Source organism: Grus americana, chromosome 13, assembly GCF_028858705.1.
Source record: "Grus americana isolate bGruAme1 chromosome 13, bGruAme1.mat, whole genome shotgun sequence".
Lineage (NCBI taxonomy): Eukaryota > Metazoa > Chordata > Aves > Gruiformes > Gruidae > Grus > Grus americana.
Window position 1 is genome coordinate 22,005,065 of NC_072864.1, and position 19,968 is coordinate 22,025,032.

Consider the following 19,968-nt stretch of genomic DNA (forward strand, 5'->3'; position numbering starts at 1 on the left):
TCCCTCCGCATCCCTCAGGGAAGGACAGCAGGAGCAGAGGGCAGCGCTGCAGGCGTCACGACGAGTACAGCCTTCCACCTCTGCCCACAGGAGAGCCACGCAGGCAGAAGACTCACCAGAAAAACCTGATTTATTATAAAACACCCCCCAACAGAACACATCTCTGCCACCCTGAAGCGTTTGCCTGCGCAGGAGGTCCAAGGGACGCGCGCTCTGTGCCAGGACGTGGCTCCTGCCCGGTACTGCCTGGACCCTGCCTGCGTGGATGGTCGTGGCGGGCAGTTTGGGGTGAGGGTCTCAGCCCTGGTACGAGGGTCACTCTGGGTGGGGTGGGGGGTCCCACGGCACAGGCAGCTGCTAGAAGGGAGGTCTCAGGCAGGGTCTGGCAGCACGGGGCTGGTGCAGGCAGGCGCTGGCAGCTGAGGCAGCACGGAAGCTGTTCTTGGCAAGTTGCGGCAGCATGCGAGGCTGCTTGGGTCCCGTGGGGTCACTCGGGAGGGGTCTCCTGCGACACAGGGGCTCCTCAGGCAGGCTGCGGGGTGCTTGGGCAGCGCGGGGGCTCTCCAGCGGTGTCGGGGACACAGACTCCGGTGTCCTTGGGCAAGTTTCTTAGGCCTCTGGCCGTGTGGGCAGCTCCGGGGGGGGCTCCGGCAGCACAAGCGCTGGCTCAGGTTGGCTCCGGGGGGTCTCTGGCAGCTCCAGGGCTCAAAGTGTGAAGTACGGCTCAGGCCGGCTCCGGGGGTCTCCAGCAACACCGAGGGCAGCTCTAGGAGACGACCCCATCCCCAGATAGGGGCCACCCGGTCATCGTCGGCGCTCAGGCAGTGGCAGCGGTGGCGGCAGCGGCGGCAGTGGCATCACGGCGTCGTGCGGCCCGCAGCAGGCTCTGCCGCAGCACGGGGTAGAGACGGTGGCAGCCATCGAGGCCGAGCCGCAACGCTTGCACCCAGGCGTCGGGAGAGCTGCCCTGCCCGCCGCCCAGCACCGCCGACACCTGGTTAAGGGCGGGCAGAAGAGCCACAGTGAGCCGGGCGACGGCACGACGTTCCTCGGGCTCCCCGGGTTGCAGCATCCAAGCGGCGGCGGGACCGGGAGAGCGGCACAAGGCGCAACCCACGGCCAGATCGTACATCTCCACCCCGGCGTCGGCCAGGGCCAGGGAAGCGGCGCTGATGGCGGCTGCCAGCGCGGAACCGCCGTCCTGCAGCAGCAGGGCGCTGACGGCCAGGCGAGCCCGCGGGTACCGGGCCAACCGCACCGCCGGTTCCAGGGCCTCCTGTAAAGCCGCCGCCGCTTCCCTCTCCGCCTCCCGTTCCGACACAGAACCCGGCCGCCACCGCGCCCCGCGCCCGGCGAAGGGAGCCCGGCGGAACTCGCAGAGCAGCCGCCCCGTTCCTGCCGGAGCCGCCGCCCCGGGCTCGGCCGCTTCCCGCGGGCCCCAGGCGGCGCAGAGCACCTTGGTGCCGCCGCCGAGCTCCACGTAGGCCGAACCCTCCGCCTGGCTCAGCAGCCCGGCCCGGGCGAAGAGCGGCCGCAGATCGCAGGGATCCCGCGGGGCCGCATCCTTATCCTCCCCCTCCTCCCCCTCTACCGGCACCTCCCCGGCCGCTGCCCACAGCTCCGGCGGCTGCGACTCCTCCGGGCCGCGCACACGGCGGTGATCCAGCGGCATGCTCGGCGGAAAAACAGGCAGGCGGGCAGGCAGGGGCAGGCAGGAGGAGGAGCCCGGCCCGGCCCGCCCCCGTAAGCAGAGGCGAGGCGGCAGCGCGCAGGGCAGGCGGCCTTTATTCATAGGAAACGGGGGTAGGGAGGCTCAGCAGCAGGCAGGGGACAGGCAGGAGGGGAGAGGGGTGTCAATGACACCCCCCCTCGTCAGTTCTTCAGCTCCCCCAGCCGGAGCCGCGCAAAGTCCGTGGCCAGTTGCAGGGCCTGCTGCAGGCAGCCCACGTTCTTGCCCGTCGCCTGCGCAGAGACGTCCTTCCCTCCGCCTTTGCCGTCCATCAAGCCAGACACCTCCTGCACCCACTGGCTGGCCTTCAGGCCCTTATTTGCGGTCTCCTGAGTAGGAAAAGAAACAAAAAACACAAGGCAGCTCGACCTCAACCCAGCCAGCAGCAAGGGAAGAGGGTCCACGAGCATGGTACAACAGGACAGAGCTCTGCCAGGCGCAGCTCCCGGAGAAGAGCTAGGCCGGGGCAAACTGCCTGCCGCCATGCCTACAACCGCATTACGTCCTGGCCCTTCCCCCTTCCCAGAGAACGCCACCTCTTCCCCCCCCCCCCGCAGCCCGATGATAACCCGAAACACGATGGTCTCGCCAACCCCCGTCAGTGTTGGCCATGTGGTCTTAGACAGAGCCTGGGTGTTACCTGGGGCACTTGACACAGGCAGGTGATTCTGCCAGCTTCGTTATCTACAGCAAAGAGCATGGTGGCAGTCTGGGGGGAATAGGTCTTGAACAGCTTCAAAGATTCGTTCAGGGCCTGCAGGAGGACAAAGTCATTGCAGCACACCTTCCCTGCGCTTGCAGCCAGCCCTGCTCCAGCCCCCGCGGCACCCACAGGGACCTGGACTTGGATTAAAGCAGCCAGCAGCACCCCGCAGCACTCCTCCTCCCAACCATGAGCAATCCCCAGCCCCAGCTACGTCCCCTCACAGCTGCAAAGTGGCAGGAGCAAGGAGTTGCTTTTATTCCCCCACCTTCAGTTATGCTGGAACTGGCAGAATTAGCCCCAAAGCAAGTACTGTACTGGCTGGAGGGGAAAACACTGTGCCCTTCGAGGCGAGCTCCCAGCAGCAGGAAGCAGCTGTTCTGCAGCAAGCGAGGACTCAACCGCAGCGTGAAGAAGCTGCAAGGGTTATTAGACACAGCAGGCAGGCTGGAGAAACCAGGGAGACTGCCACGCATCCTGTTATTCCCAAGGAGACCGCCATCCTTTGCTCACATAGACGCGGCACAGAGTTCCGGGAGCGGGCCCGCTCCAGCTGGATAGGGAATATGCAGCTCCGCGGGATGCACCCTTCAGTGAGATGTACCCACTGCAAGCATCCCACGGGCAGCGTGGGGATGGGGACGGCCTCAGAGAGCGAGCAGGTTTCTGTGAGCAGGATCAGCTCCGAGGCTCCGGGAGCCAAAATTTAAATAGGGTATTTAAAAGCAGCATGGTCCAACCTCAGGGCATGACCGGCCCCCACCAGCTGGCACGCGCTGAGCTCAGCAGCAGGGCACAGCGCACACAAGGGAGCTTTTATTCACAGCAGAAATCGCTCGGAAAGAAACTTAACTTGTGCGTGGTGGAGGGAGGGAGCAGTTTCAGCCCCGGCTGGAGAATTTGAGCCCCGCTCAGGAGCTGGGGAGCAGCTCTCTGGCCCGGCCCTGGCCACACAGGCAGCCCAGGACACCGTTCCCAGAGCTGATCTGCAATGGCCACAACCATCACGACCTCTGTGGCTTGGCAGAGCTGCTGCTCAGTCCCTTAAGCCTGTATTCTAGTGTCGTGACTGCCGCTGGATGAGTCTTACCTGGGACACAACGTGATTTCTGTTGGGGTCCCTATCCACCACCAGGTCTGGAAGCTCAGCAAACGGTCCAGGCCCCCACCCGCCCCCACACCCCCATGTGTTAGTCCAGGAAGTGGGACACGGAGTATCCCAGTGGTCCTCTCCCTCTTCACTAGCCACTGCTTGGGGCTGGCAGGTGGCAAGAGACAGCTCTGTAACACAGCACCGCCTCCCCCAGTGAACAGAGACCTCCCGGCCGCTCCTCAGGCACAAGGAAGGTCGTTGAGGAGAGACCAGACCTTCCCATACCTTTGCTGAGGCTCCATTTTCCATTTCCATGATGACCAATGGCTGGTTAGGGTGACTCTCAATGACTTGCTTGGTCTTCTCCAGCACCTGAGGACAACAGCGGTCAGATGCCAGAGCACACACATTGCGTACGGACACCAGAACCACCTGGGCAGAGCTTCCCTGCAGGTACAGAGCCCCCCAGGGTGCCCCAGCACACCTCATGCTGCACAGCCGGGAACAAAACACGTTGGCAGGCGGGTGTGTGGCCTGCAAGGCAGCAGCAGTGCTGTGCGGGATTCCTCCTCCAGGAAAATCCAAGGGGATCCAGGAGGAAGCTGCCTGCACCCAGCGGCACTGTTAGGGCAGGAGCACCCCAAATTCCAGGACATGTTGCCAGCGCTTGTCCCCAGGGAACAGGCGTGGGAGGGAGCAGGAGAGGCCAAAAGGCTGAAGAGCATGAGGGGCATCCCCACAGCTCAGCTCCCTTCCACACTGGGTGCAAGCAGAGCTCCCAAGGGAGCCCCCTGCAGCCCCCCCCCCCACTGTCCTTTATCCCCCCAGCGCTCACTCGTTTCTGGATGTCAGCTTTGCTTGCTCGGTCCAGGTCATCCATAATTTTCTTCAGTGCTTTAACAGCCTCTCTCAGTTCATCCTTCTGCCACTGTGGGATAACAGCAGTGGCCAGTGTCTGCAAAACAGGAGTGGGAGGAGAGGGTCAGAGGTACCGGTGGCCACGGCAGGAGATGTTGCACCACACTCATGAACCTCAAGTGCCCAGTAAGGTCCCCTCCTCTCCCAGTGCCCGATAGCCTCAGGCAGGAGGCGCTGGCTGCAGCTCCCGCAGGACACAGGGCTGTTTGGAGGAGCTGGAACCTGAACTTGGGCCTCATTAATACCATCCGGTGCTGGCAATCAAGGTCCCGCTCACTTTGGGAAGGCAGAGCACTGCTACCATCCTCACCTCACTGAGGTCCGTGATCTCCTTCTGAACATCCTTGTTGGGAGCTGTCTGGACCTTCACCTTGGCCTCCAGGGCTGACAGCAGTTTCCTGAGGCTGTCGACTTTCCTGAGGGCCTAGCAGAACACAACCCGAGTTAAGTCAGGCACGGAGATTTAGCAGGCTGGGCTCTTGGCCACCCCCACGGGCAGGGGTGAGGAATGCTGCACCCCAGGATGGAGTTCAGTAACTCCTTGGGAAGCAGCAGGGCCAAAGCAAGCAGCACTTGACCAGAACCAGGCTGTGATGCTGGCAGACAGGCCCCAGGACTCTTCTTTGCCAGAAGGAATGCAGAGATCCTCCAAAAAAAGAAAACCATCTCCTCACCAAGCCCCTTCTCCCACTCTAGGAAGCACCAGCCCAGGACCAAAGTCACCTTCCTCCTGCAGCAGAGGACTGGATTGTCAGACCGCACAACTCTGCTGCCGAGAGCTCTAGATCAGCAACCCCAGGTAAACCCGCAGCCACCTCGGGCACCCACCCTAGGCCCTTCTAACACAACAGCTACAGCCAAGACTTCCCCCCCTTCCCTCCTGGCTCTCCCTGGCTGTAGCACAGCCAGGGGCCTCCAGCACAGCCTTCGCTGACAGCAGCGTCCTTCTCTGCGCTGTGTTAGTGGAGTCCAAGCCGCAAATCCCTCAGGCACTCGCACCAACTCTCCCTGGTGCTGAGGGATACCGGGCAAACATAAATGAAAAGGACCTTGGCACAGGGTTAATATCTGTGCGTGTGCCAACGGCTTCCCACAGGGCATGGATTTCAGAGGATCTCTCCGGCCTCTCCTTACCTTCCGAGCTTCGGCCCCGGTGACTGCAACTATCCTCCGGATGCCTTTAGCAATTGCTTCTTCTGAAACAATCACAAAGGAGCCAGCGTGGCTGGAGTTCTGCAAGTGCCTTTGGAAAGAACCCAGAAACAGACCCACAACAAGAGAGAGTTAGAAGTTCACCTCTCATCTCAGCAGGAATCAGCATGGAAACAGGAAAATCATCCTGCCAGGGAGATGCAGCAAGCATTGGGGACAGGCAGAAAACCCAACCTAGCTGCTAAAAGCAAATGAGCGAGGAAAGGGTGGCAAGGGCTATGCTCCCAGCACCGTCAGAGACTACGCGTGGGCAGGGAGAGCGTACAGGCAATTTCCCTGCCTGCAAAGGCCGATTTGAAACACAGCTTGACTCAGGACTGGGAACGCAAAGGCCCATCATCATCACCACCTCCAGCTCTGCCCTGGCTGTGCCCAGCATACGCCCACAGCACTCACAACAGAGCTCAGGCTCTGCAGGGACTCCTTTTCAGCTACCCTGCCACCTTCCCCGGCCTCTCCAGGTACTCACGTTCCTCCGCAGAACTCGATAGAAGTGATGGAGCCCGCAGGGCCAGAGGGGTCAGCCAGCAGCTCCTCCACAGGGATGCCAATCGAGACCACACGGACAGGATCGGGGTAGGTCTCATCAAAAACTGCCCGCAGTCCTTGGATAGCCTTGGCCGCTGCGAGAGGGCAGTCCTTGGCGTACACAGTCTGCAGAGGACAGGAAAGGGACGCAGGTAAGAGTTGGTCCTGTCAGCTGCGACTGAGGGCCCGCATTCCCAGGCAATCCTGACTTCCTCCGAAAGATCCCAAAAGGGAAGTTACGTGCCTCACCTGAGCTGGGGTTTGTTGAGCTGCAGGTATCCCAAAGTCACTGACATATGCCTCATCTTCAAAATTCCCAATACCACTGCCTGCTCAGCCCCCCCGTGCTCCTGAATGTCCATTTCTAACCAGAGACTCCTGAGCAAGAGCACAGCGTCCTCCAGGATCTGTTCGACACAGGGCTGGCACCAGACAGAACAACTCGGGGGGGGTCTGGGTGGACACTGTAAATCCAGCCAGGTCTGCCAAACCACTCCGCCAAACTTCCTGGCTCTTGTAGCTCACATGACACTAGAGCAGGCAGGGAACCACTCCAACCCTAGAGAGGGCTCGGTACCAATGAACAGAGCAATCTGCATGGAGTTTTCCCACTCAAAATCCTCTGCGATGCTAATCTGCGCACGGTTCTGCATCAGCAGCTCAGAAGACTCCTGCTGGGCCAAACTCCCAGCATCCCAGATCACCCAAAAGCTCGACTCAAGGTATTTTTAACCTGAGTACATCCAATCTGGCAGCCATACCCACCTTTGCCTCCTCAATCATCTCGTTGGCGATCCCTTCAACTTTCTTGATTTCCTGGGTAGACAAGGCTCCCTTGGCCGTGAAGTCAAACCGCAGCCTGTCCGGTGCGACCAGCGACCCTCTCTGGTCGGCTTCCCCCAACACCGAGCGCAGGGCAAAGTTGAGGATGTGGGTGGCCGTGTGGTTGCTCATGACTGGCCTCCGCCTAGTCTGATGGAGGAAGCCACTGTTAGATGAGGTCCCACACTGTGGAGCCAAGATCACCTCTAGCAGAAGTGGAGGTTAATGTGAGGCTTCAACAGAAACCTCAACTAGCTCAGGAGACCAGAAACAACTTATCACACTTGCTGTCTTGGAGCCTTGGCTCAGTGAGCAGGACATTCCCCACCAAATTTGTGCATGGCTTTTCCCTGGCAGTCCCCTTGTTGGGCCTGTCTGGAGAAAGGCCAAGGACAGACCAGGTCATGGACACTCAAGAGGGAAAAGCACCGCAAGATGGGAGCCTGCCCTCTTGCTCCAAAGCTGCTGCCTCTCTAGGGAAGGGAAATGCATTTCCCAGACTGGGCTCCCACCCAGCAGGCAGAGCCCAGGGGAGCAATGTCTGGAGCGGGGCAGACAGCCCAGGCTCTCCGCTGTCATCTGCAACCCAGGGGAGCACCACACCTCCTCCACCTCCCAGCCTTGACCCAAAACACGTTTCCGCTGCTGGTCAGCAAAAGCCAGTGAGCATGGCTGAGCCAGCAGGGCGTTATCTGCCTCGTGGTAGGAGAAAGCCAGATGCCAGGGAGGAAAGGCCTTGAGTCAGCCAGGCTGGAAGGGTCACATTGCTTGCCCGCATCGTGTGCCGCAGGGAGAGCGCGCACCGATGGAAAGAAAGGAGACAAAATCCACGGAATAGAGATGAGGCCATCTGTTACACCATGTCTTAACTCACCTCATCGATACACAGGTGGACCTGGTCTCCTACTTTCAAGCTTCCATACAGAGTTCCTACGTGAAGCACGTAGCCTCCTCGGACCTGGACGTTCTTCACAGTGAATTCTGTTTTCTGTACAAAGAGGGAAATGCACCTAGTGAGCAGTGTGAGAAGCCGAGGGGAGACAGACAATCCAGCCAGAGGTCTGAGCTGCAACTGAAGAGGTCTCAGCTGAGAGCCAGACTGGTGTGTGCGATAGGAGAAATCCCCAGGCAGAGCACAAATGGGTGCAAAGCAAAGTGAACGAAGGTGGGGCATGGTTATGGGGCACAGCAGAGCTGAAGGAGCTCCCCACCTCAGCTCAAAAGCACTGTCCTTCTACACAGCAATCCCAGCACCACCACCACAGGCACCCACGTTCTGGCAACAGCCTAATGCTGCAGCACCGAGTTCAGATCCCCAAGAAGCAAAAGAAACAAACTCCAGCACGCCTGTGCCGTTAGCTGCACCCCTGGAAAGGAAACCTGTGCAATGCCTGACACCTGCCATAGACAGGAGATTACTGGAGCTTGCTCAGCCCCTTCTTCTCTGCACACACCTACTCAGGCCACAGGTCAGACTGAGTCTAGTGAAAGGCTCTCGGGCCCACTCACATCCTCCCTGCCGTCGTCGTCCTTGACCATGTAGCCCTCGTCATAGATCTGCCCACCCTGCTCGGCGTAGAAGCAGGTCCGGTCCAGCACTATCCCACACTCCTGGCCAGTGGATACCTCCTCCACAAACTTCTTCTCCCTGCGGATGGCTTTCACTGTGGCTGCGAGGCTCCCAAAATCTGTCACCAGGACAACAGGCAGTATCAGTAAAACAGGAAAACCTTGTAGACACCACATGGGAGCAGAACTTCACAGCAACACCTCCCAGGAGCTCACGGCAGCTACCACATTTGCAGGGGGTAAGGAGAAAGAACTAGGGCAACAGTTAGTTGGATAAGAGGGAATGTCAATTCAGTGCAGGGACTGTCACTCCCTTCCACACCTATGCAGTGAAAATCAGCCATGTGTGCTGCTACGAGCCTGGGGCCTCCTGAATCTCCACCAAATCAAAGAATTAGCAGCAAGAGCCAGAGGAAGTGAGCCAAGGACAGACCAAGCAGAAACTGCAGTCTTCTGTGGCACTGGCAAAAGGGCAGCTGGGAAACACAAACACAGGAGTGTGGAGACACAAAGCTACAGGAAACAGGAATCCCCTTAAATCTCTCTGATCAGGTTAGCAACAATGGTCTTGAACAGTAGGGCAGCCCTTGAACAGTCTGCCCTCCTCTTTCCCTGCTCCGTTCGTTACAACTATTCATCTAGGCTATTCATCTGCATACACTTCCGCTCCTGCTTCCAGGACCCAGGGAAGGTGAACCCAGAGAGGATCTTATTGAGGTACACCCAGGAAAGGTTTGGCAGCAGAGGATGATTCTGAGAAGTTTTTTCATACCATAGGTACCACTCGGATCCGAAGCATAGCTGTATTTTGGCGAGTCGTCGGTCACCTCCAGCCCTCGGGCCCTTAGCTCTTCGATGGCATAGATGTCCAGCATGAGGAGGTCCTCCCCTCCGGCACCCCTCCCTTGGGATTTGAGCTGCCAACGACAAACACCAAAGTTTGAGAAAACCCACCTCAGCACTGGCCTGTGCACGCCAGCCTAGTAGCACACCTCATCTTGCTTCCCTGAGAGCTCCTGGGTTCAGAGCTTTGCTCTGCGAAGCCATGTGCCAGCAGCTGGAGTGTTCCCGTCTTTTCTGACTTCAGAGCAGGCAGATAAAGTGGGCCTGAGCCCAGCAAGGGCAAGGCAAGTACCCAGCCAGCTGGTAAATGCCACTGTGCTGCTGCGGGGAATCCTCCCTGCTCACTCTCAGACCAGTTTCCCCCTGGAGCTGTTACCTACCTGCGCATTTTTTCGCTCTTCTTCAAAGCCCTCCATATCTACAACAAGGCCCTTCTCCTCTGCAATCAGCCCAGTGAGATCCGCAGGAAAACCGTAGGTGTCATACAACAGCCACGCAGTATCACCTTCAGAGACAAAGCAGAGCAGTCACCACTCCTGCACCGTGGGACATGGCTCCTTTCCCTGCGCTTCGACTGGCTCTGTCCCACCCAACTGGCTCGGCGCTACGGCAGGATGGGGAACAGGTCTGCCAAACACGAACATCAAAATGGCTCCTCGCTGACAGCACAGAGATCACACCACCATGTTGTGTCTGGGCAGCTTAGAAATCTGAGTGAACGCAGGCCAGAGGAGAGAGGGGTGGCCCAGCTCTGAGCGACAGGCTTTTCACTCCAGCTCTGCCCCCTCACACCTTGCGCCATCGCTCAGTTCCCAGCCCAGCTGAGCCCTAACTCAGTCCCAGGTGACAAATGCCTTTTGGTGCATCCCGACAGAGGTCACAGCCTTACCGGGGATGGTTTTACTGTCTCCTAGGCTCTGGATCTTCCTGTCCAGGATGCGACGTCCTCTGCTGAGTGTTTTCAGGAACTGATCCTCCTCTTCATTGATAATGTCCTTCACCATATCTGGGTCCTTCTTCAGCTCAGGAAAGGCATCTCCCTGCAGACCCGAGAGGATTAATCCTTCAGCATGGAGATCTGCACACGTCAGCGGAGGAAGTCTTCAGCAGATACAGTGGAGCAAGGGAAGAACTTACCAGTGACTGCACCACCACATCAACCAGAGTAGCAAAGAAACCCTTGGGGGCATTGAGCTTCTCATGGGAGTAGCGCACAGCCCGTCGGAGAATCCGCCTCAGCACATACCTAGGGAATAGCAGAGGCCCTCATGCAAACGTTAGACCTCTGAGCTGTTCTCAGGGAATCCACCAGCACCCACTCCCAGAAGAACCCAGGGAGTGTTCTCTCCTCACATTTTCTCTCAGGTGAGCTCCCAGCAGCTGCAAGCCAGAAGTAAGGTGCCAGGCCCCAGCTCCGTGAGCCAGACTCACCGCGTGCTTAAGTCTCAGCCCTGTGAGTCCAGCGTCACCCACAGCACAGTCCCCTGGCCCAAACTTCATTGGGTTTTTTTGACAGCAGCACTGCACCAAGCAGGGCTTTGTGCCTGTCTGCCCATAGTGATCCTTTCTGGGAGCTGACACAGCAGGACTGGTACTCAAAAGAAACCTCAGACCTGCGTGTCTTGGCCTTTTGGGTAGACCTGACTTCAAGTGTCAAATATACTGAGCAAACACTCCACTATCCACTGCTTTAACGACAAATTCAAAGACATCCCAGAAGACACGTGAGATACCAGTCCTCTCGGTGAAGCTGTGCTGAACAGAACAGGAGCGGTAGCATTGCGGCAGCTCCCTTCTTACCCTCTGCCAGTGTTGTCAGGTCTGCCCCCATCGGAAAGGGCCAGCGTGATGGTCCGTGCGTGGTCAGCCAGCACGCGGTAGGCCATGTCTATACCATCAGCATCCTCAGCACCAACCTGACCCATGTACGGCCTGGCACCCGTGCCCTGTGCAGAGAGGAGAAGGTGGCGGGTAAGGGGGACGATTATGGACAGCAGAGACCAGCAACACGGCAGAACAATGGAGAAGCCCCTCAGAAGCGGCACACTCCTCCTGGAAAGGGGTGACTCGGTGAGGCCAGGGAAGAGAGCGAGCTGCGAGGCTCTGCATGGTGCCACAGCCTGCATTTCCACAGCCAAAGGATCTCCAAGATCAGAGGGAAGAAAAGCCAAGTTATCCCAACATTAAGAGCCCAGGACAGAAGAAAGAGGCAGAGGGACACAGTGCAGGGAAATCATCTGTTTTGCACACTGGCTCAAGGACTCGAGTCTGGCATAACCTGCCCAGCCAAGGAACATCCCAAATTCTGTTTGGTTCCAGCCTCCCTCTTTTAGACACATGGGCTGTGTCTAGCCATGGCTCTAATATCAAAGAAAGGCAGCCCTCTAATTCCAACTCTGGAGCTCCGCACCTCATCTCCCCAAGAGGCCTGAGCCTGGGCTCTTCTCCCTATGTTTCTTCCAGCGTGATCTGCAGCCAGGAAGCTCCACTGCTTCCACAGAGCAAAAAAATGCTTGAACTTGCACACAGAGTTCCCAACACAGGTAAGATGGCCCCTACCCAGGAAGATGCAGCAACAGCACACTGGTTCTGCAAGTCAGTTCTGCCAGACTCCTCATTTCGTACCTTTTGGATGGCTTCAAAGTAAGGAAGGAAAAGGTCAGTGTCATAGTTGGACATCTTGTTCTGCAGCACGGAGACCAGCCTCTCCAGGCCCATGCCAGTATCAATACTTTTCTTAGGAAGAGGTTTCAGTGTCCCATCAGTTTCCCTGCCGAGCCACAAAAAGAAAGATGAGCTGTTATGGATGGACGATCTGCAAGAGAAACCTCATCTCTCTCCTCATCTCCATGAGATTTATGACACAGGCCCATACACAAGACACACAAAGGACAACTTTGATGAAATATAGTTAACAAGACCCTCAATGACAGCTTAGACCTAGAACAGCATAGCATTTATTTCCTACTGAACTCCTGGCAGATGAACTGAGAAAGTATTTCCAGTCTGTCCCCAAAGCCAGTGTGACCGACCTCTTCGGTACAGGGGACAGAGCATCACAAAGCTCCTGGACAAGAGGGGATGGCAAGCGAGCCGGGGCAGTTTAAACAGCACACAGTCTGAGCAACCCCCACGCTGAGCTGGAGCAGCCTGGGGAGGGAAGCCCATACTCACTTTAAGTGATCTTAAAGGTCTCGCTCACCTGTTGAACTGTATGAACACCAGGTTCCAGATCTCCAGGACGTTTGGGTCATCCTGATTGACCAGGTGGGAAGCATCTCTGTCCCCGATCCGGTCATAGTGGATCTCGCTGCAAGGGCCACAGGGACCCGTATCTCCCATTTCCCAGAAGTTATCCTTCATATTGCCAGGCAGAATCCTGCCCTCAGCCAGCCTGTAACAAGAAACTCTTACTGAGCAACAGAGACCAACAGCAAGGCGAGAATTCCCAAAACTAAGGGTTATACCAGAGAAACCTCAGCTCGCTAATTCCCTGGATGAGCAGATGAATTGTCACAGTCTTGAGTCTAACTCTTGGGATCCCTGCTGAGGAGGATCAAGTGAACACTGGTGCCTGGCACTTGTCCTAGGTGGAGGCAGAGACCCACACAACACCTCAGCGAAACCACCAGCAAGACGACAGGTAGATCTCCAACTTTAATACAGGTGAGGCAGGTTTGGCCCCGCAGCGTCACAGGGTCAGGGGCAGGTTTCGGAGGGGACGACAGCCACAAGACTAAAGCCATCAGCTCATTGCTACACCAAGCTTTGGCCCACCCACAGCTCGAGTGCTGAGTGGGGTTCTCGCTGACCGTTGATCTGACGCAGCGGGGCACTTCTTAGGTTCTTAGGCTTACACCAGAGATTTTGAAACAAAAGCTCCGTCTCTTCTAATACCAGTGCTTCCCTCTGACTTTGCAGCTCCACCACCCTGCAAACATTATTTGTGACCCTCTAATTTTGTTAAAACCTCCTGTTATGGGTGCTGTGCCACGTAATGCATGCCATTTTCTCTGAATAAAGGTAAATGACTATTGCTCATCAAAACACGCACCTTCCTCAGTTAAAGGCCTTACCCCAAATTCAACCATATCTGCTTGCACTCCAGGTCTGGTTCCAGTCCTGCGGCCTCATTTCCACCAAAGTAAGTGACGTAGAGTCTTTCAGCAGGGATGCCAAACTCCTTGGTGAGAAGGTCCAGTGCCAGTTTACAAGCAAGTTCCTGCAGGAGGAAAGATAAGGTCAGCAAGCAAATGCAAAGAGAATTTCTCTTCAACATGCAGAGTACCAGCTACTGTAGGTATCAGCAGCTAAAAAGCCAAGAACTTTCAGACTTTTGACATAAGAAAGAGGCAAATTCATACATGCAGTGGGCAAGAAGCATCTCATATTGCTTTCCTGCCAAGTTAACTCCTAGCACGTTCACTGCCCCCAAAAAGCCTTTTAATTCTGCTGCTGTTCCGTACTCTTAACATCCTCTTTGAACACTACGCTATCAAGAAGCTTGGGAAAGGACATCGTTATTTTATGATCACTCCTGTTTGAAGGTCCATCGTAGTCACAGAGCTGGTGCAACTCCCCACAGCTCCAGGACAGCCACTAAAACCTCTGCCTGAAGATGCCAAACTGGCAGAGTTAATATAATCAGCTTTGTAAACCTTAAGTAATTAATCTCAAAACATTCTACAGGGTGGGGGCAGCTTCCAAGTTCATTTATTTCAAAGGAGCCACAGCATCTTAGGAACCACTCTGTGCCAAAATATTCTCCTTCCTCTTGACAAACACCCTGCTGAGTTCATAGAGATGGGTAACTTTGTGCAAAAGATTCAGGGCTGCACCTAGCCTATTTTACCTTGAAATAATCCCCAAAGGACCAAGACCCCAACATCTCGAAGAAAGTGTGGTGGTAGACATCTTTCCCGACGTCATCTAGGTCATTGTGCTTGCCCCCTGCTCGGATGCACTTCTGAGTGTTGGTGGCTCTGTTCAATTTTGCGAGTGGGTGCGAGGGGTCAATAGTATTGAGGAAGATGGGTTTGAACTGAGACGAAAGAGAAAAGGGTGATCAAGAAAAGCACTAAGAGCCTGTTGTCAAATATTGCAAGCAACAGCAAGGCAGTAAGCACCGTCTATGTCATGATACCACTAGCCTGGATGTAACTGAGGCAGCTTTCACAAACAACAAGCCTGCTGTCTCCTGTGTGTGAGGAGGTTGCAGTGTTGCCTGTAACTTAGCACTCTCACGCACGTGTTCCTGGAGCCCCAACCCCAGGACTTCCAAAGGGACTGAAAGCAGCCAGATTCCCAGCCCACCAGAAAAAAAAAACAAGTCAGTGAAAACAGTGTGCTGATCTCCAGCAGAGCACTTTCAGCAGCCCAGCCCCAACCAGTCTTTAAAGACACCGTTAGTCATTTGTGCCAGGATTAGCTGTGGTCCAAAGGGTCAAGGAAGAGAGACTGGCAGTGCTCCCATCACTGCACAGTCAGCCCAGCAGACACAGGGACCTCTCCCAGGACTGTTGCCAAATTTGCGAGAGCGCAGAGGACTCCAGCAGACACGCCAACCACCTCTTTGTGACCAGAAGGAAGATGGAGAAAACAACAGTAATTTTTCAAGCAAACAGCTCTGCAGAACACCTTCACAGGTTTCAACTGCTACAGGCTGTGTTCATAAGGACCACAGTACCAGAGCAGGAATCCTACCTGATTCATACCAGCATTGGCAAAGAGCAGCGTGGGGTCATCCAGGGGGATTGTAGAAGACGAGTGCACATATGTATGCTTGTTTTCCTTGAAGAAGTCAATAAACCGTTGCCGGATCTGGCTAGCTGTTAGCGTAGCTTCCATCTTGAAGCTGCAGGTCACAGCTGTCCAAAGGAAGCGTAAGGGAAAGCGGCAAGGCCTTGGTGCAGTCTGAGGAGGCGATAACAAACAAGGCTCTTATATGGAGTCAGCTCAAGCAATAACACCAGGATCATCGCCTCCATCTCCTGAAAGAGTCTCCCCACATTGATAACTACTCTCACCTCAGTTTAACCATCAGTTTGCCCCAAATGGCGCTGGCCCAAGCCCAAACTTCCTCTCCCTCCACCTCCCTGATTTCAAGTCACTTGTTCTTCGAAACCACGCGGTTTTTAAATACCAAGTTCACCTGGATACTGAACTTAATAAGAGGTTGTGTCTGCCTTGCCAGGGACACAGGGAAGGATTGCTAATGCCTAAAATCATTCAGGGTGATTAAATCATAGGACTGTGGAATGGCTGAATTTGGCGATGACCTCTGAATATCACCTCATCCACCTGCCCTGCTCAAAGCGGGGACAACCCCAGGGATGCCTGGAAACCCTCCCCGAGAGGAGCCGCATCGCCGCACGCACAGCAGTGGCAGGTGACAGTTTGGAGGTGAGCACCTCCGCTATGTCCTAACGGGTACGTAAAGCCGTCCTCTGCGCACGGCGCGCAATGCCGTTCTCTAGAGGACCAAGCTCCGGTGCAGAGGGGCGATAACTCCACACAGCACTGAAGCCGGCGAGTGCTGGAGGAGGGAAGGACTCGAGGAGGGAAGGAGGACTCGGAGCTCCCGAGCAGAGCAGGGGCCTCTGCCCCGACACCACCCGGCCTCAAGTGCCCGAGGAAAGGCGAGGGCACAGCGGGTGCCCGGTAGCCCTGCGGAGAGCAGCCTAGAGCCAGTGGACAGGCCGCGGCCCCGGCTGAGGTGAGGAGCACCAGCGGCACGGTCACCCTCCCTCCCCTCACCGCTGCCCGCCCCGGCCGCCTAGCCCTGCCCAGGCCATCTCCCCTCGGCCCGGGGCAGCCCAGCCGAGCCAGGGGAGGCGGCCGGCCCGCGGAGGCAACCCCCGAAGGCCGGTGGCCCCCGGCGGCCCCCCGCCCCAGCGGACGCCCCTCAGGCCCTACCTCCCCGGCCGCCGCCCCTCGCTCCGCACCACCGGCCCCGCCGCAGCGCGCGCTCCGCCCCGCCCCTCCCCGGCACAACGCCGTGCGCCAGCTTCCGATTGGCTGCCGGGGCCATCGCTCCGGGTCAGCCCCGCCCCCTCCTCTCACCAAGCCTGTGGGGAGGGCAGCCCGCCGGCTGATGCAATGAAGGGACAGGACGACCACATGACGAGGCCGGGCTGAAGCCGGGCAGGGAGCCGCCATTTTAGGAGTGCCAGTCCTGCTGCGGGGCAGGGATGGGGGGACCGAGGGGGGGGGGCTGGGACCATGAGAGCCCCCCAGCCCCTCCTCACTGCGGGCACCGCGACCCTGCAGTACCATGAGGCCTTGGCCCACCTGGCGCAGCCCTGCTCCCTGCAGGTGGGCCTGAGGCCTCGGGCCGCTGGTGTGGAGAGAGCAGGGGCTGCCAAAGGCCCGGGCCAAGCAGTGGACGTGAGGGAGAGGGAGCTGGCAGGGGATGGTGGGCGAGGTGGAGCGGTGGCCAAAGCCCCACTGGTTTCCCTGCTGGGGGATGTAATGGCTGCAGGGCCTTTGCGTGGGTCTGAGTGATAGAGAGAACTAACACTTAAAGGAAATGGCAGGATCATTAACTAGCTTAAGCCACATATCTAGTAATCTTAACCCTTACGTAAGATGTTTTAACAAGAACTAGCGTAAGGAAGGGTCAAGATGACCCTTCGCTCTGCTTGCATTTTTGTAACCAATCACAAGATAAGGAGGTAGTAAATCAGAAGGGATTGAACACGGAGGATTCTCTGCTAATTAGGAACCGGTCTGAGTAAGTTTTGTGGTGAAGGTGAAAAGTGCACAGTGAGGAAGACATACGGCCTTCATCCCTGAGACCCCGGCCCACGACCACCAAGAGGCAGTGTGCGTGTGCAGCTGAGAGGAGTTAAAGGCGGAGACAATGGAAATGAACTCATTGTAATAAGACCACCTTTCCGCGGAAAGATCATGAATATGTATAGGTGCTTTTTGAATATGTAACATTCTATCATATAAAACTCAAAGGGAAGTGCTGCAAGGCGCGCACGATTTTGGTGGGACGACCCCCCGTGCTGCCCAGCGCTGAATAAACATACCTACTTTACAACTTCACAGGTTGTGGAGTCTGTTTTCCGCGCGTCATTTTGGCGAGCCAGCCAGGAGACACTCTGCTTGGCTGCGGGATCGACTGCGGAGCGGACGCTCCTAGGCGCGCCCCGAGCACTTTTCTCGGAGGAGCCTCCACTTCCAGCCGCTCACCACGGGAGTAGACAACGACCTCCTGAAGTTGCGGATAAACGGTATGTTTAGTAAGGGGGCCAGTAAGTCGCTGGGGACGCCCGCGCTTGGCCGGGGCTGCTGGTAAATCGCGCAGAGACGTCTGGCGTACGGCATAGTCCCCGTATGGGAGGAGGGTACCCTGTACATTAAGGAAAAGGGGGATTCGCTGACCGATAGAGCGGCCGCTAGCGATCTTGGGAGTAGATCGAGTGAATCCGAGGTTACCGCTGCATCCCAATATTGGGAGCCAGGACGGACCTGCTAATGACTGTATAAGAAGCAGGAGAAGGGTAAGCGGGCCTCTCTACTTGAATAATATTTGCAGCTGCTGGAGGGATAATAACTGGAGTGAGGATTGTATGTTAAAAGTTTGTTGTGTGTATGTATGTGTGTTTTGAGACACAGCGCTGCTGTGAAGCGAGTGGGAGTCCTGATTTGCGGTTCCGTGATTCCGCGAGGAACACGGCCAGAGACGGACAAAGCGCCTGGACTGTTTGTAAAATTTGTAAATGCCATGATATATATGTAAGTTGGGTTGGGCTGCCGTAGTGTTTAGTCAGTCTCTTAAGTATCGGGGAAGGTGTGTGGCTGATCAAAGTGGTAGGACAGAGAGTCACTCCTTTGGTGGTTTAGGGCTCGAACTTTGGGAAATTAAAACAAAGCACAATAGCTAACAAGAAAAGACCTAGAAAATAAGGATAAAGAAACAGAGAGATGGGTAACTCTCAGAACAAGGATATCTTAAGTAAAAGCCCCCTCGGTTGCATATTGACACGCTGGAGGGATATTGTTGGAACTGGGGGTACAGAGAATAAGAAGACCCTCATTAAATATTGCAATCAATGGTGGCCGCTTTATAAGCTGGAAGATGGAGCCAGGTGGCCACTTAATGGAACAATTGATTACAACACTATGTTGCAATTAATGCTGTTTTTGAGGAGAGAAGGAAAATGGGATGAAGTGTCATATGCAGATATGTTTTTCACCCTCCGAAACCATCCGGAGTGGCAAAGGGACTGTGGAATGGTGCCGCCACAGGACCCTATGGTACTTGCCCTAGAGCGGGAAAATAACAAAGGACTTAAAGGTAAACTGAGGCGGTGTTGCTCGGCATGTAGTATTGGGCAAAGATGTACTAGGAAAAATAAAATACACCTGGCATCAGAACAAGATTTAACTGATTTGTTTAAGCCTCCCCCTCGACCACAGGAACAGGATGTGGACTCGGAAGGAGCCTCCACTCCCCCGGGAAGCCCTGTATCCTCCCGTATCAGGAAAAAGTCTGCCCCAACAGTCTTACAAGCACCTCTCCGAGAAGCAGTAGGGCCTGACGGTGGGACGATGTTAATTAAGGTACCTTTCTCCACCACTGATTTGGAAGCATGGAAAAGGGTTGCTAAGGATTACAGGAATGATCCGGTAAATGTAACTAAACATTTCCAGTTTATTATAAAACAACACAACCCCGACTGGAATGACATACAATTATTATTAGAATATATGACTGAAACGGAAAAGCAATTAATTTTAAAAACTGCAGGGAATTTGGCTGAGGATCATTATAAAATTACGGGAGGAGATGTTAAAGAATATCTCCCCCTTCAAGATCCAAAATGGGATGCAAACAGATCCACGCATATGGAAAGACTGAAGGCATACCAGGGATGGATTTTAAAAGGAGTGGAGAGGGCCATTCCCAAAACTATAAACTGGTCGGCATTATATGCAATCAAACAAGGTCCTTCCGAGTCACCATCCGAATTCTTGGATCGACTAAGGGACGTAATGCGCCGCAACACACCGCTGGATCCTGGGTCAGAGGTAGGAACGCAACAACTAGTTTCTTTGTTTTTGGGCCAGTCTACAGGAGATATTAGGCGCAAACTCCAAAAGCTGCATCCCACAGAAGGAAGGAACCTGGAAGTATTGCTGGATGAAGCGTGGAGGGTGTTCAGTAATAGAGAGGAAGATTACAAACGGGGACAAAGAAGGGTGGTGGCGGTCGTCAGGGAGGAGGAGGAAAGAAAACCCAGACGAGGACCGCCTCGATTAGGCAGAGATCAATGTGCGTTATGCAAAAGATTTGGACACTGGAAAGATGATTGTCCGGAAAAGCGGAAAAATAAGGAGAAGGGGCGGAATAGTCAGAAAGAAAGAATAATGGCTCATTTGAGGGAAGACTGACGGGGACCTGGGGAATCCACCCTAGTGGATCCACTGGTTATAATGAAGCTAGGGAAAAAGCAGAAGAAGGTAGAATTTCTGGTGGACACAGGGGCGACGTATTCGGTCTTGAACCAAGCTTTGAGGCCCCTGGGAAATGACTATATC

General features: G+C 55.7%; 2 protein-coding genes across 2 annotated transcripts; both read right to left on the reverse strand.

Moving 5' to 3' along the window:
- Positions 1–112: 112 nt before the first annotated feature.
- Positions 113–1,792, reverse strand: EXOSC6 (exosome component 6). The gene has a single exon (XM_054841149.1). The coding sequence runs from the start codon at positions 1,790–1,792 to the stop codon at positions 818–820; it is 975 nt and encodes a 324-aa protein (XP_054697124.1). The 3' UTR covers positions 113–817.
- Positions 1,768–16,392, reverse strand: AARS1 (alanyl-tRNA synthetase 1). The gene is made up of 21 exons (XM_054841142.1): positions 16,333–16,392; positions 15,121–15,330; positions 14,270–14,458; positions 13,494–13,639; positions 12,620–12,811; positions 12,043–12,187; positions 11,218–11,363; positions 10,555–10,663; positions 10,307–10,457; positions 9,798–9,922; positions 9,347–9,491; positions 8,515–8,693; positions 7,880–7,993; positions 6,949–7,155; positions 6,125–6,309; positions 5,578–5,686; positions 4,754–4,867; positions 4,361–4,480; positions 3,811–3,897; positions 2,370–2,483; positions 1,768–2,058 (listed from the first exon to the last, which is right to left on the reverse strand). The coding sequence occupies exons 2-21, from the start codon at positions 15,262–15,264 to the stop codon at positions 1,873–1,875; spliced, it is 2,907 nt and encodes a 968-aa protein (XP_054697117.1). The 5' UTR covers positions 15,265–15,330; positions 16,333–16,392; the 3' UTR covers positions 1,768–1,872.
- Between the last annotated feature and the right edge of the window lie 3,576 nt (positions 16,393–19,968).